This window comes from Eptesicus fuscus, chromosome 15, assembly GCF_027574615.1.
Source record: "Eptesicus fuscus isolate TK198812 chromosome 15, DD_ASM_mEF_20220401, whole genome shotgun sequence".
Classification (NCBI taxonomy): Eukaryota; Metazoa; Chordata; class Mammalia; order Chiroptera; family Vespertilionidae; genus Eptesicus; species Eptesicus fuscus.
The window spans coordinates 12,253,788-12,275,305 of record NC_072487.1 but is presented as its reverse complement, the minus strand read 5'-3'; the positions used below and the strand labels follow the sequence as shown (position 1 = coordinate 12,275,305).

Sequence of the window (21,518 nt, the reverse complement as noted above, 5' to 3'; positions counted from 1 at the left end):
ACCAAAATAGATTTCTTATAAGGAAAGCATGCTTTTTTAAAAGACACCAAAATGAATCATTTCCCTTATTTGTATAGCCTTGAAAAAGAAATTATAACTATTTTATTTCAACAATACTTCTTCTCTTCAGAAAAAGAAAAGATCCCCATGAGAAAGCTGCCTGTGGTTGACAACTCCAATTCTCTTCAAATGGATTTTAAAAAACCTCTAATGGGTATCTACCCATGTGTCATTTCCATGCCAACCCAAGCCCCAAGCCAACTCATACCAGTGCTACCACATTTTGATTGCTAGACTCTTCTTCCAGATGGATCAGGGGCAGGGCAGAGATGGGCTAGCTGCTCATCGAACGACTCCCTCTTCTTCCTGGGCACATGGCTGGACTACACTTCCTGGCACCCCGGGACTGAGCTGTGACTGCGACTAAGTCCCCACCAATGGGATGGAACTGGGAGGGATGCGGGCCCCTCCAAACCTGGCCCAGAGAACACTCCTATGGACATCCCTCCAGCTCTTGCCATTGTGTCCCAGCTTTTTGAAGATAAACCCTGAAACCTTGGAAGCCACATGGGAGATGGCAGAGCCACAAGATCAAAGGCATCTGTGACCCTGGTCACACTGCTTGGAAGAAAGCCCACTACAGCTCAAGTTACCTCTGTTCCAAACTTTACACGCTTCCATCATGTGTGAGCCGTTTCACGTTTCTGGATGTGTTTGTTAGGCAGCTGGTGCCTGAAGCATCTGGAAGTCCTGGGGTGTTTGCAAAATTATGGAGTACAGATAGATGATTGTAAAATTAAGGATCTAATCATTGTGTGCCAAACCAGACACGAGCTCATTAAAAAAATACAAATAATCTAAAACTAAGAAGACTAGCCTCTACACTAGGTAAACCATCAGACATGTCAAAAGCTGAAGAAAAATGTTGAAAACTTTGAAATACAGAATCCTCTTTTCATTGATTTACTCTTTCTGTGGTACAAGAAAAGTGACAAGTTCATCTTGATTCAGCCTATTAAACAGCAGTGCACCATGGGAGTATAGTTTGTGTCAGAGCATTGGGACAGAGGGACATTTCTGACAATTAGACATTTTTAAGATCTTAAATAAAATCAATTCGAGAGGCATATGAGCCTAACCGGTGGTTAAGGACAACAGGGGGGTGGGGTATGTGTGGGGAGGGGGGTGGGATGGGAATGGGGGGATGAGGACAAATATGTGATAACTTAATCAATAAAGAAATTTTAAAAAAGAAATAAATAAAAATAAAAATATGAACACATGAATGGGGAAAAAATAATAAATAAATAAATTAAATAAAATCAATTCGAGAGGATTAGAGTGGTCAGCTATAAGCTCTCATCTATATTTAGTCAATAACAGATTAGTATCACTTTCTTAACTTCAGAATTGTATGTTTATATTCCATTATGAGAGAACTACAGATAGTAATCCATGTTTGAAATTGATCATAAAATACATTATTTTATTTAAATGTCAAAACATACAGGGATATACATTTGTTCTGTGTACCCACAGGAAATACATCAGGGATATTCTCAGGAATTTAATCCTCAGGTTAACGCTGGGAAATTTAAGCCTCAGCTCCAACCTAAGTCCAATTAAGTAAATTATTTATTTTGCTGTCCAACATATGAGACCTAACCTAGTTTAAGACCATCCAGTTAAAGATGTGATGCCAAATGAGATTACGTAATGGTTATAAAAAAAAAACAATCATGTTGATATAGTACAGGCCCTATAATCAAATGGATTATCAATGGCACATCTGGAAAACGACCTTCGATCATCAAAGATGTGAACCCAGACTCAGATGAGTTGTAAGTAACTTACTAAAAATATCTCTCAAATCAGTCTATTCTCCCCATCTCTGCTGCTGCTACCTTTATCTAGGTCACCACACTCACCTGACCTACTGAAGTATCTGCTCTTGACCAAATTGTGTCCCCACAGTGACCTCCTTAAAGCACATGCCATTTCACATTACTCTCTTGCTTAAAATTCTTTCATGTGTCTTCATTGGTATTAGAATAAAAGTGGAACTCCATCTTGGCCTACCACCCCTACCCAACCCAACCTCTCCTCGTACCAACCTCCCCACTCGCTTCCCTCCAACCCAACCAATCTCCTTTATATTCCTTGAATATCCCAAGCTCTTTTCCATCAGGCTTTGGGGCTCCCAGTTCTCTCTGGCTGAATGCCCTCCCTCCAGTTCTTTACATTGTTGATGTTTCTTCATCCTTCAAATCTCAGTTCACGCCATCACCTTCCCCAGTTACCCTCTTGCCCTGTTTATGTCTTTCATAGCACTTGTAACACCCTGTAATTTTAATCTGTATTCTCTGAAAATCTGGACACTCTATAGCGATATGAACCTTTCCTTTTCTTTTTTACTACCTTGTTTTAGGCATCATATCCTCAGACTGATGGATACATGGATGGATGGATGGATGGATGGATGGATGGATGGATGGATGGATGCAATGTATAGACAGTACTTTTAGCATTCTTTGTCCCATGTACCATCCATAAAAACCTGTATTATCACATTTGGCAAGAAGTGTTACTGCTCTATCTCCTGTCCTGGGGATAGATATAGGACAATCCCAATTTCTTTTAGTTTTTTTCATTACTCAAAAAAGCTTTTTTACTTTTTTTTTTTTTTAATTTACCTTTCTGACTCTGTGCCTTCAACACAGTCACAATGATTTTCTGCTCCTCAATAAGGAAAGCACGCTCAATCCTGTCACAGACACATTGAGCACACGTGGATCCACCCCAGGCCCTGCTGACATGTGTTTGTGTTTATTTGTTTTTTCATTTTAGACAACCTCGCTGGAAGTTTAGGTCTCACAGCATGAATTCCTCGAAGTCAGCCTGGGCACATGCCACATGCAAATGTCGGTGCTTTCCCAGCCTCCTCGGTATGAAGGTAAACAGTTCTATTCCCAGGGGTTCAGGAATGCCTAGTTCTGTCAGCGCTGTATTTCGGACAGCCTCCGGTGGCATGTCAAATGTTGGACCATTATGAATGCCAGCAGACACCATTCCCAGACGAGGGCAATCCCAATTTCGGTTCTCTTAATTCATCTCTCTTGGGAATACAAACAAGTTTTCGCTCTGGGACCATCCATGCGGCCCTTTCACAGTTTTCCTCTTAAAGGCAAAGTACCCAGGTTTTCAATATTGATAATCCCAAGAGGATGTGTCTTAATATTTCATTACCTATAACATTTGTGGATACCAGGCTATTCTGGCTTTGAATTTTATGATTCAACTTATGAAAAAGCCCTTTCGGGGGTTGCGGGGGGAGGACAGTGTATCTCCAGGAGGAGCAGAACCACGGGCCACCTCCTTGAGTTTCCGCACCTCGGGCTGTGGCTCTCAGAGGGGACAGCGAACGAACCCCAGGACTATGTGCAAGTCCAGCGCACGGTGCAGTGCTGTGTGTGGCCCTGGGTCAACATGACAGAACAGCTCGCTTTTCCTGTTCTGACTTAAATGGAGGACAGTCGTGCCTACAGATAGTTTCCCCAAAGCTCCTCCGTAGGCATCACAGGAAGTGCAGGGCTGGGTCTGGGCGGGGGCTCTGGGAATGCCAGGGCAGGCTGTCCGCCAGCGCCTCTGAGGATGCCAGCGTGTGTGACCACGCTTTTCCCCACTCTGAGCCACGATGAAGAAACGGTCTCCCAGTCCAGCTGAACTTCTGAACCCCGTTCCGGAGCTCAACATGAGAAAACTCAACAAGTCCCTACAGAATGCCTGCCAAGGACATCGCCTCCATGGAGGGAGGTTATGAGGTGCAGTCCTGCCCCCTATGTGATGGCAGAGATTGTGGTGGTGGTGGTGGTGGTGATATTACCTCCTAAGGAAGTGGTGGTATCTTTACCAAAAAATCCCATAGTGCTCCCCTCTTATTATTATTTTTTAATATATTTTTATTGATTTCAGAGAAGGGAAGGGAGAGGGAGAGGGAGATAGAAACATCAATGATAACAGAGAATCACTGATCAGCTGCCTTCAGTATGCCCCCTACAGGGGATTGAGCGGCAACCTGGTCATGTGTCCTGACCAGGAGGAATCCAACCGTGACCTCCTGCTTCATAGGTGGATGCTCAACCACTGAGCCACACCGGCTGGGCAGTGCTCTCTTCTTGAAGGCCCAAAGGAAAATCCCTCCCAGGACTCAGTACCAAGGAAAGCTGTGCTTGTACTGGGGTTTAGCTTTGCCACTGGCCCGTTTTACCTTTTGGATCCTGTGATTACCTTAACAGATCAGCCTTTCTCTTTCTTCTATTCTGATTTGCAACCCTCTGCAACGATGATGCCGGCCATGATTCTCATGCATTAGCTCTACCCCTGACTCCACTCTGTTTACTTGCACTCGTTTATTCTCTTGTACTGTGTATCTTTTATAAGCTGCTTCAAGTCCTTTTGGGAAAGAAATAGACTATGACTGCATAGATGTACACAGTGGATTTTGCACCACTAGATCCTGTAAAAATACAATGTGGCCTCAGACAGACCTAGGTCTGAATCCTGATCCTCTCAGTTATGTGACCTTGGGCAAGTCACTTAATATTTCTAAGCTTTATTTCCTCCTTTTAAGTTGAGGATAATGACATTTACATTACATAGTGGCTGTGAGAACTAAAGGTAATTTACATGAAGACTTGGTACTTTGTAACCACTAAATAAATAGTATCCTTTACTCTTATTAATAATTGGGCAGATTATTGCCAAAGAATACCTAAAAGCAATGTCTGGAAGACAGGGGCACAGACCCATGGGAAGTGTCACGTGACAGTGGAGGCAGAGATTGGAGTGACGCATCCACCAGCCAATGAACACCAAGGACTGTCAGCCGTCACCAGGGGCCAGAAGAGGTGAAGGAAGATCCTTCCTTAGAAGGTTCGGAGGAAATATGGTCCTAATGACTCCGATTACAGCCTTCTGAGAGAATAAATTTCTGTTGTTTTAAGCCACCCAGTTTGTGGAAACTTTCACAGCAGTTCTAGGAAATTAATACCTCCCGCGGCTCCTTTTCCCAGACACCACCCCCAAACTCGGGCATTGCTCAAACACTAAAAAAAAAAAAAAAAAATCCTAAAATTTGGAGCATGAGTCTTCTGTCAGTCTAAAAAAAGCTCACTTAAATTTTTCCATAATAATGCCTTTTTTGTTCTTTATCTTGGTGTTTTGTTGTGTTTTTTTTTTTTTTTGTCAAGAAACCTTATGACCACATACAAGCTGATAGTAATTAAAAGAAGACACTGTCCTCATCTATGCAATAGTGGCAACTCCTTTTAAAATATTTATCCTAGACAAGTGGACATCCCTGTCCATCACCCACGCCACTCTTGTCATTTCTTTCCAGACTATAGGCACTCTCTGATGTGGTCTGGGAAGAAACCCACATCTACTCAGGGGGTAAAGTGGAGGATTATTCTCGAAGGTGTTATCTTTCTTTGCCAACATCTGAAACATTATGCTCTCAGAAATGAAATCCCCGTTGGGGTTCAAATGGACCAAGAGAAACAACAGTGGGACAAACACATGGATGGAAGCTGTTGTGGGAATCCCAAAACTGAGGGTAGGTTTTACCGATGGTGTGTATTCATTTAATAGAATGCTTATTCCACCATGTTAAATTCCTTTTGATCAGTGATCATTTTCATAGAGCTCAAATGACTCCTCTGTAGGAAGTTACTCTAGGGATAACCCGGAGCTGGGCTAAAAATAGAACCAAGAGTAAGTTTGCCCCAACAGTCTCTCTTAGGGTGAGATGATACAATAACAGCTCATCGGAGCATTTACAACAAGAAGGGGCACTACTGGGGGTGGAAGCAGAAGGGATGATCTGATCACCTCTCAGCAGTTAAGCCTCACAGGTTAATACCCAAACTTGAAAAACATAAGAAATCGCATGCAGTCTTTTATTCAGCAAGCAGTTTGTCTCTTAGGGAAGGGATGCCATGAAAGCAAAACTAAGACACATTTCTCGCCTGTAGGGAAAGGTACATGAGTCAGCTAAACAGTGCAAAACTATGTGTTACCGCTAGCGTGAAGGTGCTCCCGACCGAACCAGCCCCAGGGAATCCCAGAGCACAGCAATGGGAGTAAGGGAGGACACTGAATGGACGCTGGTGCTGCCATGTACCATTCTGTGGACTCAACTGTCCTCAACACCTGACTTTGTCCTACCCGTACCCCTCGACCACAACAACTGAACCCCAACAAAACTTCCCTGTTATTGACACATGACTTCCTTGGAGTGAAGCATCCACAAGGCAAGGAACACCAAGGACTGTCAGCCACCACCAGGAGCTAGCCATCCAACAAGTAATTACTGAGTCCCCACTATGTGCCAGGTGCCAAGAGAGGCACCTGGATCCTTCTGACCCAGGTCTGGTGACCCATTTATCCTGGGCCTCATATTCATGAAGGGTTTATAATGTAGATTATTTATTTATGTTCTTTCCAAATGATACCATATAGACAGTTACAGAGATACACTTACAGTATTAAACTTCAAAGCATATTACACTTTTTATAACCCTGTTTTGGCAATTAAATATATATACAAGTCGCCCAACTCCCCAGCCACACATCATCCACGAAAGTGGTCCAGGTCTCTCCTGATCTCTTAGGGGTCTGCTGGGCACTCGAGAGGGTGCAGCAAACAAGCCAGCTGTTGCACTTGCACTCCAGAACTTAGTGTTTAGTGTGGAGACAGACATCAAATAAGGGCATGTATTTAAACTGATACCTGTAGCTACTGCCCGGGAGGGCAGGGCATGAGCGGAGGCTGAGTTGGCAAGCCAGGCTTTCGTGTATCTGAAATGTTTGAATTTTTACAATAAGAACATATCCAGGTATTACTTGTGTAGTCATTATACATGTCTACGTCCTGTACATCACTGAGAGAGGAAGAGCCAAAAAGGGGCCACGGGAGAGGCTAATCCCAAGGCGGGAAGCGGGAGGAATGAGAGAAACACCTAGGTGATGGAGCTCCAGGGGGGTCTTCAGCTAGCAGAGCTGCACACAACTCTGTGGCGCCTGTTGTCCCCATGTCCTGTGGGAAGCACTGCCAGACACGGACACAGGCATCCCATCTCTGAGCTCTCTGCTGGGCCCCATCACCTACTGACCCCAAATGGAATGACTTACGCTCCAGTACTGAGTAACATGGATGATCAACATGTTACTCCCGAGTGCTGGATTAAAATTTGCCTTTCCACGAAGAGCAATGAATCTTACCCGCAGATGCCAAATGCCCCTGAGCTGAATCACAGTTATCTTGTCTAGACTGAAGTGTCTCATGGATATTTTGTCAAACAAATTGTATCCTGCCCATTACTATTCACCGTGTGATCCACATGCACTTCCCACAGTTCCATCAACAACAGGGCAGCCCTGCCAACCAGCTTCCCCTCTGAGGAAAGCTTGACCAATGTAAATAATAAGACATCACTAGAGAAATGAAAACAGAGGTTGGGGAAACAGTAGCCATGTCCACACATAGCCCACTGTGACAGGCTGGGCAGTTGTGACACATTTTGACAAGAACGTTTCCTTACGCTGTGTTTCTTTTCAATTTTATGATTATACTAGAGGCCCGATGCACAAGATTCATGCAAGAATGGGCCTTCCTTCCCCTGGCTGTCGGCACCACCTTCGCTCCAGCTGGAGCCACCTTTCCACCTTCCCACCTTCCCACGCTGCCCAGAGGCCCAGAGCAGCTGGGGCGGTGCAGAAGCATCCCGTCCCTGGCTGCCGCCTGTGTATGCAAATTAACCTGCCATCTTTGTTGGGTTAATTTGCATACTCACTCCTGATTGCCTGGTGGGCATTGCAAAGGTACAGTCAATTTGCATCTTTCTCTTTTATTAGTGTAGATTTTGAGATATATTCAGAGGGGATAGCTTTTATGGAACAGAGGTCTGACTAAAGACTGATCATCCAATAGTGCTTCTGATCAGAGCCACTGTGTGAGCATGCGCGCATGTGTGTGTGCATGTGTGTGTGTGTGTGTGTGTGCACTATTTTGTGTTAACTTGGCAAGTTCCCCCTTTGAAGTGCACATGGTTGTTGGGGATATGTACACAGTAAAGCCAGTGCAGAGAAACACAACTGAATGCACCTGTGCACCAGGTGGACAGCTAGCAGAGGACAAGCTTCCTGCAGAGAACTTCATGTCTGACTTCTGCTTTATGAGGTCAGTGGGAGCTTGCATGGTAGAGAGGGTTGCCAGGTAAAATAGGGAAAACCCAGTTAAATTTGAATGTGGAATAAACATTGAATGCTTTTATAGGTACATCCCAAATAGTGTACGGGTGTTCCATGTTTTTATTTGCTAAATCAGGCCGTACTAACAGTGGGAAAGATATGCATGTCAATCCTCTTTTCTTCTTTGTCATGAATATTGTCAACATCAGCACCAGTTAACGTTTATAGGACTTGGGGAAAAGGTCCTTGCTCCAGGGAGGGCCTATCAATGACTCCTGCTCCCTGAAACACTCGAGCATCCTGCGTGCTCCATCACAGACCCCTGAAGGTCCTGGGCTGTACCTCACCCCTCCTTCTTCAAGACCTTGCCCAGTGACTGGCATGTGCTAGGTGCTAAAACTACATTTTGCAATAAATGAGGATATGATGTGGAATGTCTATAAAAGCAGAAAATTTTGGGTGAAGGGAATAAAATGAGAAAACTGTACGTGGAAGGAAGTCAGGGAACTTAAAGATGGCTAACAACAGCCATACGTTAGAAGTTGTTACGTGAGGTATACAAGAAGGTGTTGCCCTCAGATGTGCTTTGCACCTTAGAGAGGCTATGTGAGCAATTACAAATATACGTGTGTATTCATATAAACATATATGTTTTTTAATGAAAAGTTTCAAGGACAGTATATTGAATTCCCATGTATTCTATGTTCAACTGAATTGGAACTGAGTCTTATTAGATGGAAGCACTGGCTTGGTTTTAAGTAAAGGAAAGAATACTCAGAGAATATCAACATTTTCTACCCCAGCCAGTTGCTCAGTGGTTAGAGCGTCGGTCCTCAGACTGAAGGGTGGCAGCTTGATTACAGTCAAGGCTCCATCCGGTTCCTGTCAGGGTACATGCGGGAGGCAACCAATCGATGTGTCTCTCACACTGATGTTTCTCTCTTCCTCTCAGTCTCTCCAACCTCCCTTCCACTCTCTCTAAAAAATCAATGGGGGGAAAAATGTCCTCAGGTGAGGGTTAACAACAACAACAAAAGAATATCAACATTTTCTAAAGGCAACAGAAAACCCAGCCGGCTTAGTCCTTTATTTGGTAAGTGCCATGATCAACTGACCAACTGTGGTGTTTTTTTGTTTGTTTATCTTTTGTGAGGCTCGGAAAAATCAAATAAAAAGAGAAAATCCAAATCTAGAAGCTTAATTTTACAAGATTAGCCTTACAATCAAATAATCACAGTCACCTGGTCAATGTCTATGATTAACTAAATTCTTGGAGGATCCCTTTCTCTTATGTCATAGTTTTGGGTGAGTGTATAGCGACACAGCCTTCAGTTCTTTCTCAAATACTCTGCATCAGTCTTGTTACTTTGGTTCTATAGTACTGGGATGGATCATACGGGCTTCTAGGAATTTCCAAAGTCAATGTAGTCAGCCAAAGTAAAAAAAAAAAAAAAGCCTCAGAGGTAAAGGAAAGGGGCCGAAACCCTGAGAACCATACAATGACAAATCAGAAAACTCCTCCCCACTGAAGATATTCAGGTGTATAAAAGGCACACAAAGGCATACGTAAGACCTAGCACAGCGCACTTAATCTTGAGTATTGTGAATCTTTTGGCTTAGAAGAAAAATGAAAACCAAGTCTGATATGATTCGAAAGTGTGTGTGGCCTGCGTGCCTCATGGGCCTATTCGTCACTGGCACCCTCTCACTGGGCTGTGACTTGCTGCATATTCATCTGCGTAGAATCACCTGGCAAAATGTGAAGCTTCTGACCAATATGAGCAAATCATTTCCTCTGGAGTGCCTACGAGAAAACAAAGCTTTTGAGTTGCCCCAAGAGGTCCTATCACATACCCAGCCTCTTCTGAAAAGAGACCTCCAGGGGGCCTTCTATGAAATGTCCATGCTGGCCTTCACTATCTTCACTCAACCCACCTTCCAACCCACTTGGGAAGAGGAACACCTGGGACAAATCCAAACCGGACTTGATCAGCAACTGCAGTACCTGGAACAATGCTTGAAAGAAGAGAAGGGACATGGAGACAAGGAAGAGATGGAGGAGGATGAGAGGAGACACCCGGGAACGAGGATCCCCCAGCCCAGCAACTTAGAACTAAGGAGGTATTTCCACAGGATAAGCAGCTTCCTACGAGACAAGCAGTATAGTCACTGTGCCTGGAAGATCGTCCAAGTGGAAATCAGAAGGTGTTTCTACTACTTTCAGAAACTCATAGCACTACTCAGAAGGAAATAAGGTAGATTTTTTTAAAAAACTAACATTTCGTTTCTCTCCAAAATCTCCTCCCCCTTTAATACCTTTTAAGAATTGCTGGGCTATTCTTCCAGCCTGCTCTTGGCTGGATTGGTGGTGGCGTCTGTAATGTTTGCTGTCTCTGAAGTTTGGCCTTGCAACATCAGCCACATTCACCTCTCTAAGAGAGGCAATGCCCACCATCCTCGGGGTGACCAAGGGGCTTGTTACAAAGTTTTAAAGGAATGCTATTCCATCTTCTGCTCTCTGCTCCTCTTTCCTTTTTCTATTTTGTATGTGCTTTGAACTTCACCTTTCAACTTCACCAAGCCAATGGCTAGAGAACATGGGTCAGAGAATGTTTGAAAATGGAACACCTCAATGACTGAGCCCTCTTGCTGCCCAGGTTGTTTAGTCTGAAGTTCAAGTTGTTTAAAGAGCTTATACAAACTTCCATAATTAGAACCCTCCCTTTCTCTCCCTGCTCTCAAAAAGGAAAAAAAAAAAAGGTTGAAATTTCTGGCCCATTTGTTTCTCAGCTTGGTTTATTTGAAATGATAAGAAGTTTGTAGGAGAGTGAAGATCCACTCTCTCGTCTTGGATGGTTGAATTAGATGACCACTAAGATCCTGTTTAACCTTTGAGAGCCCATGATTCGAATGCAGACAGCACTGTTCATTCCTAATGCATATGATTTGACTCCTACATTTAAAGGGGCGGAAAATGATACAGAAAAGTGTAGTATCTGACTTCATCGTTTTGTGTGTCTGAAATGGAAGGCACACAGTCATACTATGGAAGAATTTCATATTGTATTTTCACAATTAGAAGATCACTTTCTCCGTGTTAAGTAAATTATTCTAATAATACATGACACTTCAATATATTTTATCTCTTTAGAAGTTATTTTGTACCCAGATTACCTAGATTATTTACTTAAATTTTCTTATGTGGCCCCTCATCTATATTAACCTACCATCTAGCTGAAATGAACTTTCTCTTCCTTTCTCCTCCAACCCATTTCAGAATCATCTGTCTACCTTCAAGCAAGAAGTAGCATCGAGGCTGCGGCTACACAAATTCACAAAAGAGGGTAAAATGTTCCTGGTTCAGCCCCTGGGAGACACCTCCTGCTATTTGTTCTAACAGTGTGCTGCTAAACTGCTTAGATTCAAGATTCAACCAAGTATAAGACTCAAACAGTATAGCCAAATGGGAAGTCTTATGCTAAAACTGAGGCAAACTTCAGTCAAAAAGAATAATTAAAAGATCAAGTTGTGGATCATGGTATGCTGGTTAGCAGTGGAAGGAGCAGACCATAAAATGAGTTAGTAACATCCACTCAGTAAAACATCTTATCAACAGAACTGTTCTATAAAAAACAAAAAACAAAAAAACAATAGTACTACAAGCAGTAAAGGAATTGGGGTGTGCAAGCTACTAAGCAGAAAGTTTATACTTGGATTTTCCATGAATTTCTTGAACAATGCCTTTGCATGGCCTCCCTAATAACTCTACTGGGATCATGTCAGTTACTTTAGTAATTTATGTTCGCAGTCTTGCCAAATGTTTGCTGTACAAGAGGGAAGAGAATTGGCACTTCACGTCAATAAAGATCGTACGGGCAGGGACAGAAGTCAGAACAGAATGCTTTTGCTAAGAGCACCTCTAGATGTAAAAACAAACAAACCCCAAGGCCACTGAAAAACAGGTAAGGACACAAACTAGTATCTTCCCTAAGGAAGAAACACTAACAGATAATGTGTTTCATCTCATTTATGATTTAAAAAATGCAAAAGGAGACAGTAAGATATCCCCTTCCCATTTGTCTGGCAGAGATGGAAAAGAATACTACAGAGTGTGCGAGGGAAAAATCCTCCGTCTGTTGTTGGGGAGAGGGTCAGCTGGCACAAGTTCCTCCAGGACAATAAGGCGATCAAATACCCTAAAAAGGCAGCAACTCCTTTGACCTAGCTCTCCTATCTCCAGAAATTTATTCCAAGGAAATCATTGGAGAAGACTGTTCACTGGAGCCTTGTTTATAATATTCCTCCTCCCTTTGTTTTTATTGCCACCTCTTTGTATTTTCTATTTTCTACAATAATTTTGAGGGGGGTCTCATTCTAAAATTAAAGAAACCGTAAAGCTTATCTTCCACTACAATGATCCTGCGTTCCTTGCTGGGGCAGCTGGGACCAGCAGTGCCTGGGCACAGTGTTAAGGATGCCTTTGGGCACTTAGGGCCTCCCAGCTCCTTGTTGCTGCTTCTCTCCTGCTGCTGCGGCTGCTAAATTCCAAAGGAACCTTCCTTGGGGACCATCTTCATCATGAAGTGTTTGCAAAGTGCCTCGGGTGCTTCAAAGATTTTACTTTTTTCTTTTGCTGGTCCCACTGGTAAAATCCAGAAATGGCTGGAGAAAGTGCTCTGTGTGTCCACCTTCCCGATTTAGCAGGCTCCTTTGTTCTTCGTTAAGAGTAAGCGCCAAAGTCCTGTTGGGCCAGGTACAGGGGAAACTTCTAGAACTGCAGAGACGAGTGCACTTACAATGCCCGAGTGGGTACCCAGGTGGCAAGCGTTCAGATGGAACCTTCCCCCTTCCCCTGGTTTGGGGTAGGGATTAAGAGGAGGGTAACCTGGTCTCCTCGGAAGAGGGGCTGGTTGGCCATCTCACAGGAAACACTGGCAACACCGGTAAACGTGTGGCTCTTAGTATCTTAGCAACAGGTGCACAGACTCCGCCTCCTCACAGGCCGAGCGACTTCCTGGGCACCCTCCCAGGAGGACCCTGCCTTCTCCAAGTGGCTACTTTGCTTCTGCCCTAGTTCCTTAATGAATAGCCCACACTCACTAAGAACAAGCCCTGCGTGTAAGCATCTAACTTGTGGGGGGAAAGCAGGACAAGAGGGCCACCTATGATCCAGCAGGCGCGCACCCACGGGGCCACCCCGGGCCAGTCCCAGAGGCTCGCACTTGGGAACGCGAACACTGCCTGGGCGGCATCTGCGCTGCGCCCTTGGGGTCCTCCTTTCCTCACTGCGGTGAGGGATCTGAGATTCCAACTGGGAACCCTTAGCGCAGTCGGGATTCCACGTTCATTCTGTTGGGGGCCACCTCCCCATGACTTCTAGGCAAAGGCTTGAGGCGTCCTGGGTTATTTCCCTCCTCGTTCTCTTTAAGGCTCCTCGCCTGCTCTCCAACCCTGGAAACTCCAAATCTCAGAAGCTGGGCTCTCTGCCTGCCCGAGTGCCCCGATCCCCTCCGGCTGCCGAGACTGAAATCCGCCGGAACCCACCAAAGGACACCCCGGGTTGGAGCGGAACCTCGCTTCCACTCTCGAAAGCTGCACCCCTGCGGGATGGATCCGCGCCCCCTGTGGGATGGATCTGCGCCCTCTGCGGCGCGCGCGGGATAAGATCTGAGAAATGCGCCCTGGGCCACAGGCAGCCGAGGAGGCGGGGAAGGAACAACTTTCCCTCCGCCCTCTAACCGCAGGGCCCGGGTGGGGCGGCCTCGCCGGGGTCGGGATCCCGGGCGCGAGCCGGCCGGGTGGCTGGCGTGGGGGCGGGGGCGGGGGGCGCCGGGGGCTTCCTTGTCGCCCCTAGCCCCGCCAGATGTTGGAAAGCACACAATAGGGGGAACGCGGAGAAACAAAAGGCCATTCGCCAGGATCTCAATGGCCTCTGTCCCGTGGTCCCCTAAGAAAGGACGTCTGGGGGTTGTGTGTGTGTGTGTGTGGGTGCCGGGTGGGGGGGGGGGGGGCAGTGGGGGGCAGGAAGGTGGGTGCATGGGGATCCTGAGGAGCTCGGGGTCTCTGTCCTTACTTGCCAGGAGCCTGGGGGTGGGCCGTTTACCCTTCCGGGAGGGGTCCCAAGGCAGGGAGGAACAATCCAAGGAAAGTTAAAGGGTTTTCACCTTTTTCCTCAGTAGAGGGAAAGGGAGGGGCGGGATTGCAGACGTTTGACAGTTGTTGGCCCGGGGGTTCAGCGGGATTTGTAGGTCCTTTACACACCCTTTCCCCCCCAAGAAGCATCAGCAGTTCAGGGGCGACCTGGCGGACGGAGCGCAGGTCCCCTCCGCAGCCCCGCGCCGAGCCTCCTGCTCAATCGAGACGCCCCAAACGTCGCCCCTGCCCGGCGCACTTCTGTAAAAGTTTGTCTTCCCGCCACCCGCAGCCCAGCACGCACCCTGCAGTCATCTGCGACTCGCGCCGGGTTCGGGGGCAGACTTGTACCCCGAAAGAAGATGGGTTATACTGATGTATCTTTTAAAATCCAGGCCCCGGACCCAGGGTGGGGACCGGGAAGGACGCGCGAGGAGCCGGCCGGGAGCCAAGCCGTGGGCAGGCGGGGAAGCAGGGTCCGCCACCTCCCGCACACACACCGCCCCTCCCGCCCCCCGTCGCACCCGCTCCCAGGTGCGCCCAGCACCTCTGCCCGCCTGGGCGCGACCGGGCGTGAGCAGCTGCCGGGCGGCGCCACCTCCTCCCTCGCTGGGAGCGTGTTCTCACTCACCGCGGGGTTTCACCTTCTGCCCGGGGCCCTGTCGGCTTCCTGCGCCGGGTGAGCTGCAGCCGGCGCGAGAGGAGAGGGCGAGCTCGGAGCAGGAGAGGCGCCTCCTGGGGATCCACGCCGGGTCTCCGGGGCCAGCGAGCGCGCCTGGGGCTCCGGCTGCAGCCTCTGCTCCCAAGTAGCCCCCACACGCACTCGGCGCGCGGCTGGAGCGCGGGGGCGCCGAGCGGGGGTCCCCCTGGCGGCCGCTCGCGGAATGGCAGCTCCGTGGGGGAAAGGAGTCAGGTCGCCCTCGGGTCATCTTCCCTCGGGACAGAGGTGGGGAGTGGACAGCCTACCGGGGCTCAGAGCCTTAAGGAAAGACATTGACCCTCTGGTTAGGGCGGCGAGGGAGGTATCAGACCGGAAAGGATGCGTTCTGGGTCCACAAGGTCACATCCAAGGCACCAAGGGACCTAGAGAGGGGGAATCCTTTATCTTCTCCAAGGTTTTCTGACTTGGCTGCCTCCCAGAGGGCAGCGTTCGTCATTGGGAAATACTTGGAGGTTATGCCGGATTTATTTGCACACGCTGGGAGTAATGAGATGAACATGGACTCTGAAGGCCCGCCCCCCACCTGCCACTTTCTGTCTGAGTGATCTTCATCAGTATTCCACTCTGTAAATTGGGGAGAGCACTATCTACCTGCAGGGTGTTTGTCTGGGGTAAACTAAACATAAAAAGTATTCCTCGTTCATAGTAGGAGTCATTCAACATAAGCTTCCTGAAGAAAAGAATGACTCTTCCCCATCTTTTTCCCCATATATTTGCATCTTAATTAGCATTATGACTCAAGTATTAGAGTTGACCAAATGACTAAGTATTACAGTTTACAATTCTTACTACACAATTTAAAGAGTTATGAAAATATGTTAAATAGAAATTAGGATATATATATAGAAAACATCCCTCCCCCAACGTGGTTTCCGCTACTATGAATGAGAACCTCTGAAACCACACACATCCTTTGCAATACCAAGTTCTTTCTAGTGTGGCAAGCAATATTTAATATAGAGTCATGGTCTCATGATATCAACCCTGGATTAAATGATTCCATGTAATTCTGTGTCATTTGGGCAAGGCAAAGATATTGGAGATTGTGAGTATAAAACTCAAACATGAGGTGGGGGCGGGAGACACAGAAACAAAAACCCAGCCACTAAGCAATGTCTCTGTTCATCACTGAGTAATGCCATCTCATTTCCAAACTGCCTCAAATCCCAGTCACAGCTTTTAAAGCTCCTTTGGATCTTTTAGCCTCATAGCAATCAGTGAACTTCATCATCCAGAACAATTAGAAGAAGTATCTCTTAACCATTGCAGGCTACCTTTAATGGCCCTTCTCTGTCACTCGGTAGTCCCTGATTGGGAAGAGGCTGTTGCTTGCCCAAGAATTCTCATTATATGATCTTTTCCATCCTGTCTCCAAAGAGAGGAAAAAATAAAGTTTCTTGCCTCAGGACCTAAGGTAGAACATTGAGATCCAACTTCTACCCTTGGAGAGAGGTTCACCCCCAGGGTGCAGGTGAGCAGGGCTTGCAGGGGAAGAGGGCATCCGGGTCTAACCACAAACACTAATGGAACTGTCTCTGTTTCACCTGGCTTGGAGGGAAAAGAAAACCTTTATCCCACTTTCACACCCTCATTCCTTCCCTGGGAAGCAATGGTAACGCTGTGATGGGGAGGAACTTTGGTATTTCCTGGGTAATTTTCACCAGGGAGTGGGGGCAGTGTGAGGAGTGGTGCCCCAGCTCTCCCCCACTCGGCACAGCTTCTCAGCCTGTTACCTGGTGGCTGGAGGAGGATAGGCCAGCGTTTAAAATCCAAGCCCTTCTTGGTCCTCCTGTGTCTTAGTCTGTTCAGGCTGCTAGAGAACAACACCACAGACTGGGTGACTTATAAACAAGGGAAATTCATTTCTCACAGTTCTGGAGGCTGAGAAGTCCAAGACCAAGGCATAGCGGATTCAGTGAGGATACATCGTGTTGCTATATCCTCACATAGAAGTGGGCTGGGAAGCTTTCTCAGGCCTCATTTATACCGGGCACCAATCTGATTTATAAGAGCTCTGTCCTTATGACCTTCCAAAGGTCCCACCTCCACATATTACCACCTTGGGGTGAGGACTCAACATGTGAATTTGGGGAGGACACATGCTTTCAATCTACACATCCTGGGTACATCTGAATCTCCAATCCAGCTCTTATCAGAGCCTTGCGTTGACTCCACCATGAACTGAACAAGATACTGCTTCTGACTGGCTGCTAATCCTTGTGTGTACGCTTCCTTGCTTCTGTAGAAAAGCAACCTGAAGGGAAGGGGTGGGGGAGGGGGGTTCATGTGCCAAAGTTCACCCAAACTGAACTGATCCTCCACCTCCAACTTGTCCCAGCTGCTGTCTCTCCCCCTCGGTGAGTGGCCACTCAACCTTCCAGTCCCGTAAGACCCCAAATTACAGAATCATGTGTAACTTTTCTCCCTTTCTATTCCACCTGTCATCTGTCAGCAAGTCTTATTGGTTTTACCTTCAAAGGTGCCGCCACCCCGGTCTAAGCCACAGATACCTATAGCCTCCTAACTAGTCCCCCACTTCTTCCCTCTCCCATATGGTCTATTCCCAATACAACAGCCAGTGTAATTCCGTTAAAATCTATGCTACTTTGTGTCACTCTGCTACTCAAAATCCTCTTGGTGCTTCCTATCTTACTCAGAGTAAAACCAACACAAACACGCATCCCTTTATCACTGACCTTGTTGCCTACGACCTTCCTTGTCATAATCCCAGTACATCCACACTGCCCTCTGTGGTTCCCAGAAACGCCAGGTAAGCTCCCACTGCAGGGCCTTATACTTGCAGTGCCTTCAGCCAGGAATACTCTTTCTTCAGATACTTCATGACTGACAAGCTCACCTCCTTCAGCTATTTGCTCAAAAGTCACCAGAGGCCTCCCCTTTCAACTCTGTCTAAAATTACAATCACCCTTCTAACACTTGCCGTCCGCATTCCCTGCTCCAATTTTCTCCACATAATTTATTGCATCTGGTTTCTGATATATATACGGCCTGTCTCTCCAGGGCTGCTGTAACAAACGTAGTGGCTTAAAACGGTTGAAATTTATGATCTTAGAGTTCAGAAGGTTAAAAGTCTCAGTTCTCACAGGGCTAACATCAAGGTGCAGGCAGGGCTGCATTCCTTTTGAAGTCTATAGGGGAGAATCAGTTTCCCTGTTTTTATCAGCTTGTAGAGGCCTCCTGCATTCCTGGACTCACAGTCCCCTTTCTCTATCTTCAAAACTATCAACAGCGGGTGGAATCCTTTCTATGTGACATCAGTCTGATCTTCCTGTTTCCCTCTTCTCCTTATAAGGGCTCTTGTGATGACAGTGAGGTCTCCAAACAATCCAGGATTGTCATCCTGTGTGGAGGCCAGCTGATTAGCAACCTTAATTTCACCTGCAACCTTAATTTCACCTTTGCCACATAATGGAACATATTCACAGGTCATGGAGATAAGAATATGGACATCTTTGGGGGCCACTATTTTGTTTGCCACACATCCTTACTCTTTCAATTAGAGTATAAATTTCACAAGACAGGGGTCTTTGTCTGTTCTGCCTCTTATTCTATCCCTAGACTAGCTCCACATATGGGTAGGTACTTGCTATGGACTGACCCAAGTTCATATGTTGAAGCCCTACTCCTCAATATGAAGGTATTTGGAGAGGGGGGCCTTTGGGAGGCAATTAGGGTTAAATTAACTGATGGGGCTAACATCTCATCACATAATGAGATGACTGGGCTTACAAGAAGACAAAAGGAAAAAGAGAGATCTCTCTGCTTCTTTCATGTGAGGACACAGCAAGAAGGTGGCAGTCTACAAGCCAGGAAGAGCATTCTCACTAGGGACCAAATTGGCAGCCAGCATGATTGTAGACTTCCCAGCCTCTAGCACTGTGAGAGGCAAATGTTTATTGTTTAAGGCTTAAACTTTAAGCCATCCAGTCTATAGTGTATTTTTTATAATAGCCTGTGCAGACTACTACAGCACTCAATAAACATCTATACTAATAAAAGGGTAATATGCTAATTAGACCAGATAGACCGGATGTTTTCCAGACAAAGCCACGGTGGTGGGGGCCAAGGCAGAGGTGGTTAGGGGCGATCAGGCAGGCAGGCAGGCAGAGTGGTTTAGGGGCAATCAGGCGATCAGGGGTGAGTGGTTAGGGGTGATCAGGCCGGCAGGAGAGAGCAGTTAGGGGTGATCAGGCAGGCAGGCAGGTGAGTGGTTAGGAGCCAGCAGTCCCAGATTGCAAGAGGGATGTCAGACATCCCCCAAGGGGTCCCAGATTGGAGAGGGTGCAGGCCGGGCTGAGGGACCTCAACCAACCCCATGCATGAATTTCGTGCACCGGGCCTCTAGTTTATTAAATAATTATTGAGGAGACCTTATCATGGGTTCTATAAATAGTGAACAACTATTATGCACCTACAGTATGCCAGGTACTTGCTAAGCACTTCACATGAAACATCTCATTGAATTCTCACAAGAATATGACAGGCAGCTTACTAACCAACAGCAGAGCCCTTCCTTTCATCCTAACTATCCTATGGGGCAGGTCCAGGTGAAAAAATTACAGAATAGAAAGTTGAAGGAACTAACTTAAGGTCATGTAAGCTAGTACACTGTGTAAGCAGGTTTTCAACTTGGCAGTGGGACTTAAGCCCTTGGCGGTAACCCTGATGCTCCCCTATCCCTATCATGTGGCAATGGGCAGCCCTGGGTCTTGCCCGCAAGATGCTTACAATCCAATAAAAATGACGAGATACACAAATAGCAATAATATGAAGAAGACTATTGGGGGTAATAGATTTCTGTGGAGCATAGAGAAGGGAAAGGTTAATTCTGGATTAAGTTGATTGTAGGGAGTTGCAGGGAGAAGGTAGCATCTGAGCTTAAAGATGGTGGGCATTGTTGGAGTTAGACAGAAAGTTTGTTTCAGATAGAGAGAACCACTGGAGTGAAGACACAGGAAGGTAGAAAAGTGCTAGATGTGGTCTGGAAATCAAGATTAGTCTACCTCGTATGAGGACTAGACCTGTAGTTAGAGGATAAGGGCTAGGATTCCAAAGAAAGTTAATAATTCTTGTTAACAGATGTTAATGGAGAAAAACTACCCAAGGGAACTGTCAAAGTAACGTCTAAAGCTGTAACTCAAAAGGCAACGAGTAATGAGAAACATGAACTTCTTGCTGGGCAAAATGTTTTCAGAGGCTGCTAACTCTGTTTGCACATTCTAGAAGGGCATTCATGGCCCTAGCTGGTTTGGCTCAGTGGATAGAGCTTTGGACTGCAGACTGAAAGGTCCCAGGTTCGATTCGGGTCAAGGGCACATGCCTGGGTTGTGGGCTCGATCCCCAGTTGGGGGCATGCAGGAGGCAGCCAATCAATGATTCTTTCTCATCATTGACGTTTCTATCTTTCTCTCCCTCTCCCTTCCTCTCTGAAATAAATTATATATATATATATATATATAAAAGAAGGGCATTCATAGACCCATAATTCTGGGTCCAGGGCACAGACTCATATATCTTAGACTCAAAAGGTTCTAAAAGAGGTCAGAAATAGATACTGAGACAACTGGGCTGCCCTGACCTTTGGACAGGAATGGTTTCCACCATTCCATTTCAGAGATGAAGTGAGTAAGGCAGGAAGGATTAAGTGACTTGCACAAGATTATGCAACTAGTAAGATTGGGACATAGATTCTGAGTCTCATGACTATTAGTGCTCTGTGTTTCCTGGGATATAAGTGGAAAAGGACATAACTGTGCATGTGTCCAACACAAAGTTGTCAGCTTTTAGGCTGCTTCAGGCGGTCCTCTCCAGATTCCTATGAAATAGATCCGAGGACCTTGGACGGGAGCTCTCATGAATCTCCCTTCCAAGCTCTTCTAGGGAAAATGGCAGAACCAGCAGCACCTGGGAGATGCATTGCAGAAAGTCAAGGTGCATGGTGATTAAGAGAAAGGGCCTCAGAGTCGGAAAGGCTCACGCCCGCGGTGCCTAGCGTCTCCAGGTCTCAGCTACCTCACCTTATGCCAGGGGGCCAGTCACATGGGTCGCTGAATGGATTCAATGAGGGGAGGCATATAAGCTGCTTAGCACAGTGCCTGCCACTTGGTAAATGCTCCAGAAACACCATTGCAGCACATCTCACACCACCCCCACGAAGGCAAAAAAACAAAAACCCAGAGCCCAGCACGTCTTACATTCCACGCTGAATTCAGAAGCCTCACTGTCCCTGAGGATATCATTTCCTGGAATTGGGAACAAAAAAGAGAATATTTCTGGGTAGTTTGATGTACAATGAATAACATTCACCATCCTTGCCCAAGTCAGTGCAAATTACTTTTCATCAATTTCAAATGGTTTCTATATTTCCTGTAAGTACAGCCATGCTGGGCTTCAA

At 46.4% G+C, this 21,518-nt stretch overlaps 2 protein-coding genes and 1 pseudogene across 3 annotated transcripts in view; 1 reads left to right on the top strand and 2 right to left on the bottom strand.

Annotated features, from left to right (window-relative positions):
* The window catches only part of MOB3B (MOB kinase activator 3B), a 187,239-nt gene extending 172,031 nt beyond the window's left edge, over nt 1–15,208 (bottom strand). For both annotated transcript variants that reach the window (XM_054727336.1, XM_054727337.1), the window contains exon 1: nt 15,014–15,208. The gene's annotated coding sequence lies outside the window, so the exon portion shown is untranslated. The remainder of the gene's footprint in view (nt 1–15,013) is intronic.
* Nucleotides 2,151–3,293, bottom strand: LOC114227268 (60S ribosomal protein L34-like; annotated as a pseudogene).
* IFNK (interferon kappa) lies at nt 9,878–10,504 on the top strand. Its single transcript, XM_008154071.3, has one exon. It carries the CDS (start codon nt 9,878–9,880, stop codon nt 10,502–10,504), a length of 627 nt encoding a protein of 208 aa, XP_008152293.2.
* Nucleotides 15,209–21,518: the final 6,310 nt, after the last annotated feature.